This window comes from Lactuca sativa, chromosome 4 (assembly GCF_002870075.4).
Source record: "Lactuca sativa cultivar Salinas chromosome 4, Lsat_Salinas_v11, whole genome shotgun sequence".
Lineage (NCBI taxonomy): Eukaryota > Viridiplantae > Streptophyta > Magnoliopsida > Asterales > Asteraceae > Lactuca > Lactuca sativa.
Genome location: NC_056626.2, coordinates 202296768 through 202309718, shown reverse-complemented (window position 1 = coordinate 202309718; position 12951 = coordinate 202296768). Strand labels below are relative to the sequence as shown.

Below are 12951 nucleotides of genomic sequence, written 5' to 3'. Positions count from 1 at the left end.
CCTTCGCTCCTGTTGCAAGATTAGAGTCTGTTCGTATCTTTCTTGCATACGTCGCTCACAAGAACTTTGAAGTCTACCAAATGGACATCAAATGTGCCTTCCTCAACGATGAACTTGAAGAAACCGTATATGTTGAGCAACTGCCCGGCTTCGTGAACGAGAAGTATCCCGGTCATTATTATATCCTTGACAAGGTTGTATATGGCCTCAAACAGGCTCCCAGAGCATGGTATGAAACTCTCACTCGTTTCTTGAAAATGTCTAAATTCAAACAAGGTTCGGTTGACCCAACCTTCTTTCGTAAGCGAGAAGGTAACCACCTTATGATAGTCCAAATTTATGTTGATGACATCATCTTTGGCTCCACGAATCCTAGCTTAACAGCTGAATTCAGAAAGTTGATGGAAACTAAATTTGAGATGAGTTCAATGGGTCCAATTAACTTCTTTCTTGGATTGAACATTAGACAGGGACCCGAAGACATTTTTATTAATCAGGAAGCATATACCAAGACTTTATTAACCAAATTTGGGATGATGGGAGACTCCAGAATGAAAGTGTATATGGCCTTTGGAACTAAACTTACACCCACATTGGAGAAACCAGCAGCTGATATGACACTTTATCGACAAATTATTGGGTCTCTGATGTATCTTACAGCCAGTAGACCTGATATCATGTTCTCCGTCTGTTACTGTGCACGATTTCAAGCCAACCCACGAGAACCTCACCTTCAAGTCGTGAAAAACATCTTTCGCTATTTGAAGCGAACCTCTTCTCTCGGTCTGTGGTATCCAGCCAACTCAGGATTCTTTGTCCAAGCATTTTCAGATGCTGATTTAGGTGGCTGTGGACCAGATCGTAAAAGCACCACTGGAGGATGTCAATTTCTAGATGGTAAATTAGTCAGTTGGCAATCGAAGAAACAAACTTGTGTTTCGCTATCCACTGTAGAAGCTGAATATATTGTTGCAGCATCCTGCACATCTCAAGTCGTATGGATACAAAGTCAACTCAGGGACTACGGGCTAAACATGAAGAAAATCCCACTATATTGTGACTCTGAAAGTGCAATTAGGATTTGTCACAACCCAGTGCAACATTCAAAGACCAAGCATATTGCACTGAGGTACCATTTCATAAAGGATCACGTCGAAGATGGTAACGTAGAAATTCACTTCGTCAGAACGACTGATCAATTGGCATACATATTCACGAAGGCCTTACCTGAAGCAAGCTTCAATAAGATTCTACAAGGCCTAGGAATGATGCAAGCCGAATCTGTACCGAAATCGCCTTCGCTTCCATAAAGTTAACAAGCGAAATAGAGCGAACCGAAATGAACCGAACGTTCGGTCTATTTCGGGTGAAGTTCGACCATGAACCGAACGTTCGGTCTATTTCGGGTTCGTTCCTTCTAAACTCGTTCGTTTCTTTTTCTTAACAAGACATTTCAACTGTTTTCTAATGTACACCTTTTCCATTACTTCTTTTCTACTTATAAAATTCCAAAAATATTTTTTTTTTCGTTCAATTTGTCAATTCTCACAAAATACAAAAATATTTTCTTTTATTCTTTTTATCTAATGTTTTTTCTGTTTTGTATAAGTGTGATTCTCGATAGCGAATTTAAGGCTGAAAAATAGTTTTCTTAGTTAGGAGTCCCTTGAAGCATGCTGCTGTATGTTGACTAAAGCCTCGAACGATTTTGAGTGAAGCCTTAATAACATGATATATACCAATCATGTTTTCCCAATCCAGGCTATCGAATTCACTCTAATCATGAGCTACCTTACTTTACTCAAATTGAGTTTAGAGTTTTCTGCTCGGTCCCTCAGCAGAGGTACATTCGCTTCTTATACCATCTGCATCATCTTTCTCCATTATAATGCGTTTCATCAAAATAACCCCTGAGACTTTCAGTATTAACCAGTGAGGTTTATGGTTATACCAAAACTATGTTCATGATCTTAGTTTCATGCCACTATGTACTAAGTGAAACCCAAAGTTCAACACCAACAATGAATTGACGGTGAATTCAAAAATTCAAGATCTTACTTGTTACCTAATGAAATCTCTTTTTTTTTCTTTTGAGTGATCTTTATGAGCTTGCCTTTCACCAAGGCTTCTCTAACCCTAAAAGATCCAGTTTAATTTTTTTTAGACTTCCTTACTTCCCTCGTCACTATAAAGTTTATCCTACCTACTTGTTCAACATATCACAATGATCTCACAAGTACGTCATTCAGTTTTGGTCTTATGTCAAGTATCGAAATTATGAATTGAAGCGAAAGCCACCCTTTTTAACCTTAAAAAGATGTCTTTCAATACTTCTCAACAAGTTATTGATCGTTATTCAATAGGAAACCAAGCAAGCACTTTAATGTCTCTCTTGAATTTAAAAGAAGTGATTTTTGCCCAGAATCAATTGTCTTATGTGTAGTTACCACATCACAAATTATCCCTTAAATTTTTCTTTATTTCTTTATCTTTTACACCCTATGCACGAATTTTTTTAATTTTCCACACTCTAGTTCTGTTTAGATTGATCAATAAAGTGCTAAAGGCAACAGAGATTCAAACGTATTATGAAGAAACGATTGGGATAAAGTGGAAGCTGACTCAGCGGCTATCCAAACGGTTTGGCGATTTGAAAAGGTGCATTTTATGGAATGGCGTGTAAAAAGGAAACATCTTTTCTCTCTCCTGCGTCATCTTCAACATGCCAATTGTTCACCCATCAAGTCAGGCGCTATTTTTGAGATAATCCAAGATTTCAGCCGGATTTTTCTCTCTCTTCCTTGTATGTATAAAAGGAATTGGAACGGTACTCTCTCAACCTTTATCACTTACCTATTTCTCTTAAAGAACACCGGCGATTTTCTGCAACTGTTCATCATCTTCTCCAAGCTACTACAATGGCAGACTCATCATCATTTCACGATACTTCAGTTCGTCAACCTCTTCTCACCATCAAACCCCAACAGAACCTGATCATCGATCTCACCCCATTTATCTATGAGACCTACATGTTGTATGTGGTTGAGTGTCTCAAATACTCACCGCTTGTCGACGCGCTGACTAAAGTCGAAGTTGTTCCAATTTCGTGCTTGTCTCTTATCTACTCTACTGCCTTCTACGACAAGATTAATGAACGAATTCACTTTGAACTCCACGATGAAAAGACCTACATCTCTAAGCATCGATTTTGTGCCCTAATTGGTCTTTCTAAAGATCCATCTCTGGTAAACCCTGACTCCATTACAACTGGTCAATTGTTTTCTATGTTCTATCAGATGGGGTATACTGAAACCCTAACCACCATTACAAAGTTCAAGAAGTCCTGCCTTCCTCCTCAATGGAATGGCCTTTTTACGTTTTTGTTCAAGGAACTTTCTGAGCGAAGCGCTGGCTCAGATGGTGCAAGCAAGTCCTTCATGACGGTGTTGTATAGACTGTACCATGGGATTGACCTAGATTATGGGTCTATTATCTGGCAGCAGTTAGTTCAAAGCTTGGTCTCTTCATCCAGGCATTCTGAGATCTCCTGTGGGCGTTTCTGGTCTATCATTACCAACTGGGCAATGGACCGCCTTCGTGTTCCAATAATGGCAGATTCTTTGCTCTCATCCATTGCTACCTTTCATACGACAAAAATCATTGTCACTGATCCAACCAAGTTTTCTTTTATTGGATCCATTCCTGAAGCAATGCTTGGTCGTATCTCTGCGTCAAGTAACGTTCTCCAACAGTACAGGAAGCGTCCATCGATTGGCCCAAGAGAGCTTACGCCGGCTATGGTTCGCTCTATTGAAGAGACTGACAAGCCAGCCAAGAGGGGTAAGAAGCCTGAAACACAGAAGGAAGGTCCTGTCATTAAACCAACTAAGGGGCAAACCCCCAAGAAGTGATAAGGCTGCCACTTCTCAGGCTCAATCGAAAAAGCAGAAGAAGCCTGCTAGGAGACTTATTCTTCAATCCTCAAGTGATTTGGATTCAGAATATGCTCCTCCTAAGCACAAGAACGCTCCTCCTTCAGAATCTGAGAGCGAAAGCTCTGATGAAGAGGCTTCGGGCTGAGGTGATACTCCGCCTCGCTCCCCTACCCCAGAAATTCCAGTTCGCTCTAATCCTCCTTCACCTCCACCTGTAACCATCCCAGTATCCATACCTCATATATCTCCCATTACCACCACTCAACCTTTCACTACAATTCCTATCCCACTCCCATTTTCACAGATACCACTACTATCACTACTACCACAAAACCTCACTTTACTGTTCCCAATCCACTTGTAACCGAACCACCTGTCACAACCGAACCTCCACCTACTTCAAAACCCTTATCTCCCACACAATCCACTGAAACAACCCCTATTCTAGGCGATGAGGACTTGGAATTTGATTCAACGTATTTCAGTCCTTACTGAGTGTAGAGCGATGATGATGACGATGAGCCGGTTACAAAGTCGTCATCTCAAGGCAGTAAATGAAAAGCTTGATCAACTGCTTTCATCCTCTTCTTTTGGTGCCTATTCTAAAGCATCATTGAAGGCCTTGTTCTCCTCTGTCGTCACCGAACACAGTGCCGCTTTATCTGCTACAGTCAAAGCAATCGAAGCCTCTACTTCCCAATGTCAACAAGCCTCTCTCGCTGTTGATGCCTCTACTAAAGAGTGCAAGGACGCGACCGAAAAAGTCGATAAACTAGTCTCCGAAGCTCATTTGTTTTTAGATTCCTTGCAGGCTGCTGCTGCTAAAAACGCTCAAACTGTCAACGCTTCAGTAAGGAACCTTCAAAGGTCTCTTCAATCTGAATGCTCAAACCTTGAAGCGGCATGCCATGCCATTGAAGAAACCAACGAAACTCTCCATGCTAATGTCAATGACCGCTTAACTCAACTGGAGGCGGAGTTAGCTGTGGAGAATCGCATTATGGATGAGCTAGACAGACGTACTGCACAACTTAAATTGCAAACCCACAAGCTACGTACTGCTAATGCTGAGATTAATGACCTAAAGTCAGAAAGGGAGGTCATTAGGAGTTCTGCTGCAAATGTTCACTCCATCCTCCTTCATCTTATTGAGGCTCACGATCTGATCATCACTATAACTGTCAGGCGTCATCTCGCAGACAAGCTCAGACCGACATTAGACATTCTTAGCCGTATCGAGGGTGTTTTGGTGACCGGGGTCCAACCGAAACAAGGGGGAGAGAAAGTGACAACTCAACCTCCTCCTTCTGGATCAAAACCATCTATTGAACCGAAGGGTAATGAAGCTTCGGTCAGTAACAAGGACAAAAAGAAGAAGAAAATCGGCGAGGACAACACAGACAATGAAGATGATGTCTATGCCGAAAATCCCAAGAATCCCTTCCAGAAGGTTAAGACCTCTGAAAAAGAATTGGAAGAAAACATCAAGAAACATCAAGCTGAGCTAGAGCTGAAGCGAAAGGAGGCGGAGCTCCTAGAGAAGAAAAAGTCCATGTTTCCTGTGTGGACCATAGACTCGCTTCAAAGATGTGGAATTGATGAGCCAATCATTCTCTGTCTTGAGCCGATAATGTCCTTTAGCCTTGACAACTCCAAGGATGCATAGTTCTATATGCCAATCACTCGAAATGCATTTATCTTCCACTGCTTCAACTCGACTGTTGCTATTCCGTCCCCAGACCCGAAGGTAGATAGGGATCTTCTGGAGTTTTACTTGGAGTTTGCTCAACCCCAATACCTGACTTGGAGCTCAAAGAAAATTACCACTGTCAAGGTTAAGAAGCCCTATTCAGTAGGGAAAATTATTAATGTCAAATTCAGGGTGACTCGAGGAACCGAAGGCTCAGTCTACCACTTTACCCTCGCTGATCTACCAAACCTTAATCCCCATGACTAGATACTCCTCAATAACATTCTTCTGTCGAATCCTCTGGAGTATCAGCCGATAATTGATCATGTCAAGCGTATGCTTGTTTGCTACATACATGAGGTAGCGAAGGAGATTGCCTATGCCATACACAAGCAAACAACGATCAAGACTATGGGCAGAGCTGGCAATGTCAATACCATGATCAAGGGGAAAATTGATTCAAAGTATCACACAGTTATGTTCCTCAGAGGCGAAGGTCAAAAATGTATGTTCGCTCTTGTTGACAAACACTTCTTCTCAACATCTTTCCTGGAGCACATCTTAGAGATCATTCAGAGGTGCGATCAGAGCAGTGCTACTGATAAGAAATTATTCACTGACATGCTGAGGTGGTACATACAGTTTAGACAGACACTTCTCGCTATAATTCCTCGTTTGTTTAAAGTAATAAAGACGGTGAAGCCTACTCAGAAGAAATAATCTCTCGCCTCATTTAACGCAAAAGGGGAGATTGTTGGGTCTATTTAGATTGCGTCATGGGCTCGGTCCTTAGCCCAGTTTGATTGCCGGTATTGGGCCTGTCCAACCGTGCATATTTTTGTACTAGGGTTTAGTATATAAGCTGCATGCATGCAGACTTAGATGTTATCGCTTTCATTGTTTATTTTCTTTAAAGTTTTGTAAACCCTAGCTCGCCTCTACAGCGGAAGTTCTTCATCGAGCACTACTGAGGCGTGACTCTGTTTTGAATCATAAGCATATATTTGATTCTATTATGTGTTCATTCTCATATTGTTTTTGACTTGTTTGATTTCCATAATCGTACTTGTGAAAGATCTAATCGATCTAAGAGTTTTAATCTCATCACATACTACAAAAACTTATTTTTTAAATACATTAAAACATATTTTTTAGTTTATTTTAAGTATATTTGTCGTTTTGCTTCAAATCAATTAAAGACGTCTCGAAAACGTCTGTAATTTTATATATACTTGTCTTTTTAGTTTAAATCAACTAAAGACGTTAACATAAAATAAATGTGTACTTTATGATTATAACAACGTAATATCATATTATACGAAAATATACTTTTATAAAAAAAATATTTTATACAAAATAAAGACATAAAAAAACATATTAACTGCTTGTAATTTTTTTTTTTTGCAATACGTAAAAGTGTATTTTGTTTTATTAAAAAAAGTTTTATGTAAAAATATATTTTTTTCTTTATATTATTTTGGTTTTACATAATATTAAATAGTTTTTATAAGTATAAACCAAATTTGGCTTTAACCTAATTGGTTCGGGTGTTAATTAACGAGGGAGAATGGGAGGAGGTCCCACGTTTGAATCTTCCTCCCTTTAGTTTCTTGTATTTCTTAATTTCAAGACAAATTACAAAAATGGTCTATGTGGTTTCCTAAATATCACAAATTCAATCCTCACATGCCTAACACATGATATGTGCTAATGGCTTAAAATTACGAAATATTACGATCTCTGTGATACCTGAAAATACCAAAATACCCTCACATGTCTAAACAATCCAGTCTCTATTATACCTGAAAAGACCAAAATACCTTCAGATGCTTAGCACATGATGTGTGGTAACGGATGAAAATTACATGTCTAAAGAATCCAGTTACTTGAAAAGACCAAAATACCTTCAAATGCTTAGCACATGATGTGTGGTAACAGATGAAAATTATCAAATATCACAAATGTATTTCATATTATATCTGAAAAGACCAAAATACCTTCATATTCCTAGCATATTATATCTGAAAAGACTAAAATACATTCACATGCCTAGCACGTGATATGCGCTAACAGTTGAAAATGGACAATATTAGTAAAAAGGACCTTTAATATATATGACCTTTTAACTTACTTTACTTAAAAATATTTATAAATAATACAATGTCTATGATTATCAATTAATTAAAAAAACAACCAAAACACCACAAAAACGAGAAAATAATGTTTGACAAGTGACCTAAATTAGGAGAAGATAAGTACATGAGGGTTAAAAAGAAAGTAGAAAAAGTTGATACGATGGGAAGACTATCGCCCCCTTCGCGACCTTTCTTCTCCTCTCATGTCCGACATCACCCTCCCTCTTTCTCTTTCTCTTTCTTCTTATCTATAGAGCTCTCTCACTCTCCTTTTCAAGTATACAAAAGCTACGTTATCTTTGATAATTCTTTTGTTATTTAAACTCAAAACCCTTTAAATGGACGCTGTAATTGGAGGTGCTGAAGGAGAGATTAGGGTTTATTATTTCATTCCCAGATTGATCTCCGGCGCTATCTCCGGCGCCCTTACTGGTCTCTTCGCATTCGGTAATTTATTACTTCGTTTTCCTAATTCAGATTTTTTTCATATACTTTGATTTCATTGATTAATTGTTATAAAGTTAGTGAAGTGTTGAGTCACTACTCTGTGTATAGCGACGTTTCCTTCTGGGCCTTCTGTAACAAATACCAAAATCTTTACAACCTTATAATCCACGAAATCTCACAAATCCTAATAATCTAAATCCTAACAATCATATCCAAAGTTATCAAAACTTTTAAAACGTATACACAATAAAATCCACAAAAAGTTAATTCGTCTAAATCCCAAAAAATTAGAAGAACCCTAATTACCAAGCTGTCTCAATCTCGCTTTAGTTCTATTCCACTCTCTCTATTTGGGTACGTGATTGTGAATTGTGGTAATATGTGAAATTGAAAATTGTCAAGTAATAAATGTCTTGTAAATACTCTATGCTCCTGCTCCCTTTATACGTTGCACTTCAAATCAAAATTTGATTTATATTTATGTTATTTATTTACTTAACTTGATTTCCTCTTTTAATGTTATTTTATTGGGATTTTCTAATATGTGCCGGAAGGCTAATGGCTATGGTGCCTTTTTTAGCAATGGTAAAAAGGTGCCACGTAGGCGTCACGACAATTTTCACATTTTTTACAATTTTCACCTACGGGACGTGGTAAATGGTTTACCTATGAGTTTTTGTTTTTTTATTTTTTGTTTTTTAATTTCAATAAAAAATAAGAACTTTTTGAAAAACCATACTAACATTAAAAATTACATTTTAGAAATCCTAAAAGTAAAAAAAAACATGAAATTAAAAATTACGTTAAAAACCTAAAAAAAACATGAAGTAAAAAATTAAGAAAAAAATATAGAAAAAAACATAACATTGAAATTTCATTTGCAGTTTAGCTTATATTTTTCGCGAATCGACTGTGTCACTGCTTTAGCCGCCTCTTGATATTTAGGGGTCGCGGTGTCTCACATCTTGCATTAACAACGGTATACTCGGTGAGTCGGACAGTTTTAACTATATGCCTCTCTAAAGTTGAATTCAATCGTGCAATTTGTGTTATCATTTCTTCCGATCTAGCTGACCGCTCGGTTCCGATTGAAGAATTTGAAGATGTCACTTTCCTTTTCCCTTTTGCTCGAGCTTTTGTTTTGTCCCTTCCCATTGGAGGAGGCGGGTGTATTTCTTCAATGTCGTTGTTATCAACATTAAGATTAACGCCTATGTGACCATCCGATGAAACTTGTTGCGAGCTTGAATATGAAGATGTCCGACCTCTTTTTGGCGGATTAGCAATTTCTTCATGTGGTGCAAGTTCCCTCCACCGAATGCTTCTTTTGACAACTTCCCACACATGAATAAACTTAAAAGGCTTTAGCGTATCATCTTGGAATGTAGCGTGTGTTTTTTTTCAACAAACTCGCTTTACTTTCTCCGCTAGCCCATTGCTTTTCAAAGTTTGTGTAAATTCCATTCCAATGTGTGATGACTTTGTTCATAAGATTCTATTTGGAGTTACATTGGTCGGAGGTCCGATAATTTGGATTTCGACCCATTCCCTTACAAAAACGCTCCGTGATACGTAACTAAAACATATCACGATTTTGACCCTTTCCCGTGCCACCATCTTCAGATATGTCGACCCATGCCCTTGCTAACTCAACTTCTTCTTTTTGTGTCCATCTTCTCGGATCAGCTTTCCCTTTCTTTTGTTGTTGCTGTTCGTGCTCGGAATCCGAAAATAATTCGGTTGAAGGTGTGAATGACGGTTGGGATGAAAATTGGGTTTGAGGTTGAGATCGGAAATGGAATTGTTGGGGCATTTGGAATTGTGAATAATAGCTAGGAACACCATCCATTTGTGGCTGGTAAGGTGGTGGTGATGATGAATCGTAGCCGAAAAGTGTGAAAGGGTTGTTAACATTTTGGTTTGGAAGAGTTTGGATTGTCGGAAGAAGACATTTTCAATGAAAAAAATATTTGTTAAGAATGTATAGTGGTGAAATTTTGGAAATTTGATTTGTATATATAATAGATTTAAAAAAAATTGAAAATTGCCAAACTAGCCGTTGCCAGACCGTTTGGCAACGGCCCCTTTCCCAAAATGCCACAAAATTTAAAAATCTGCCTACGGTAGAAGACCACCGACAGTATTTCACCTGCTGTAAAACCGCCTTCATGGCGCGGTGTTTACTGGTGGTGAAAGGGTGACACGTTGGATACCGCCGGTGACCCCATCACCGCACCATGTAGCCTAAGGGCACATATAAGAAATATTAATTATGCGAAATATGACCATAATTGAATGTGATAAACATTATTTATAAATAATAATACTATTCTTTATAATTAATATATTTTACATTTAACTATGGTAATATTACATATAATTAATGTTAATCACATATAATTATAGTAACATTTCTTATAATTAATACTTCAATCAATGCATCTTATATGTGTATTAGAAAATCCCTATTTTATTATATTATTTTGTTAATTAATACATAATTATTTATACTATGTGTGAAATTTATTTTGGTATGTTTTGTTAATTTTATAAAATTTTAGGATTAGAAATTTAATTATTTTTTAGGTTGTTAATCATAAGTGTTTATTACATGCTTCTGTGCAACATTATGAAAAGGCTTCCACTCAGTCTCAATATGATGCAAAAATGCACATTTTTTCCCCCTAAATTTCCTCCGTATTTGAAATCCATCCATAGTAGCCGATCCATAAGGTTTGTTTTTTCATGTTAATGTATACAACATAAAAAACTAGCTAACAAATAACAATTAAAAATGATCTTATACTTATATAGTAATGAACATTTTATATTACATTAATTCAGTCAAAATAAATCATTGATTTCTCAATGAACATATACGTAGCAATAGCATTGACTTGGTGTTGACTTTTGTTGCAGGTGGGGCCTTCACGGGTGCCATCACTGGTGCTGTGGCGGGTAGAGCTTCTGATTGTGGGGCCCTCCGTGGAGCTGGACTCGGTGCTCTTGCTGGAGCTGTTCTTTCTGTTGAGGTTCTAGAAGCTTCACGTGCTTATTGGTCTCAAGAACTCTCTTCCAATAGAAACTCATCAATGGTAATTAATAATCACTAATCATTTAAATAATATTTTCCCAAAACATATATAAATATCTTATAAACATACTCTTGGTTATATAGGCTGATTTTATGGAGGAGCTTCTTCGTGGAAGGTTTTCAGAGGAACGTTTTCCACCTGAACTTTTAACAGCGTATCATTTTCAGGTCAAAATTTGCAACAAACAAAAATCCAAATGCAAAACATAAAAAAAAAAAAATGATATAACAATAATAATTATTATACTTTGGACATTATTAAAATTTTCCAGCAGGTGAGTATGAGTCCTGTTGATGTACTTGATTTTAATGATGACGTGGCACACAAAGGGTTGTCAGATGATTCATTGAGACGCTTACCATGGCACAAGATTTCAGATGAAAGTAAACCGAATCAAACCATTTGTTGCACAATATGTTTGCAGGTTTATTATATTCTCACCTCAAAACTATATATATATATATATATATATATATATATATATATATATATATATATATATATATATATATATATATTTTTAATGATATATGTTTGAGTTGACTGATATCAAGTATTTGGTTGACCATGGCAGGATGTTAAAGTTGGTGAAATTGCTCGAAGTTTGCCTCATTGTCAACACATGTTTCACCAGATTTGTGTGGATAAGTGGTTATCTAGACATGGATCATGCCCTATATGTCGACAACATGTGTAAGTTTTTGTTAAATAAATTATGTATAAAATTATTGGTGTATATATATATATGTTTATGTATACATGTGTGTGTGTTTGTGTTGATTGTTGTAAGATGATGATGTCATTGGGATGTGTATAGCTTCTTGTAAGATGGGTTGTGTTTTGTTACAAATATGCAATTTAGGGTATGTATATGGAGACTATTTTGAAATAAATGTGTTATTGTATATCTTTATTGAGTTAATAATAAATAAAAGGTTGATGTTGATTATAATTTATAATTGTTTTGAGTGGTATAGAAATGAACTATCTATTTTAATAAATGAAAGGTTTTTTTCTTTCTTTTTTTTTTTTTGTAATATGTCACTCTCATTCAATTTGTCAAATGTTATTTTGAATTATTTTTTTTTTCACAGTTATTTTATAGGTTTTTTTATTTTAATAAATTTCACATATAATTTAGTGTAATAATTACAATAAATATAGTAATAAATGAATATCAATTTCATTAATAGATTTATATTTTTATTCGAAAATTTCCAAATTAAAGTACATTAGTTTATTTTGTTTGTTTATTTAAATTTAAAAGATAAAAAAAAATCAGTTTTAATAATACATTATTTTTCTTATAAATCTAAAATTCTTAAATATTTAAACTTTTATATTTAATTTTTTTAATCAATCTTACACATAGTTGATACAAATAAAAAATTGTCGTATTCATTAAAGGAAGAAGCCAAAATAAAAAATTACCTTCTGTTTTTCTTCTGGATCCAAAATTAAACTCAAGACTATTACCAATTTAATATGTATTATGGGAGATTAAAATAAGACACATAATTAGTCAATAATTTGTAACATTCTTATTTTAGGGTTAGAGTTGTTAGACCTTTTACTAGATTAAGTTCTAAAAATGAAATAAAATAAATATAATTGAGCTAAATATGAATAATAAAATAAATTATAGAAAA

At 36.0% G+C, this 12951-nt stretch overlaps 1 protein-coding gene across 2 annotated transcripts; it reads left to right on the top strand.

Annotated features, from left to right (window-relative positions):
• The first annotated feature begins 7912 nt into the window (after positions 1–7912).
• Positions 7913–12209, top strand: LOC111877749 (NEP1-interacting protein-like 2). 2 transcript variants are annotated; one of them, XM_052770518.1, is made up of 5 exons: positions 7913–8207; positions 11127–11302; positions 11386–11469; positions 11577–11726; positions 11877–12209. In XM_052770518.1, exons 1-5 carry the CDS (start codon positions 8099–8101, stop codon positions 11997–11999), a joined length of 642 nt encoding a protein of 213 aa, XP_052626478.1. In that variant the 5' UTR covers positions 7913–8098; the 3' UTR covers positions 12000–12209. The 2 variants fall into 2 exon arrangements, with proteins under 2 accessions (XP_052626478.1, XP_042757632.2); XM_042901698.2 differs by having other exon boundaries at positions 11574–11726.
• Positions 12210–12951: the final 742 nt, after the last annotated feature.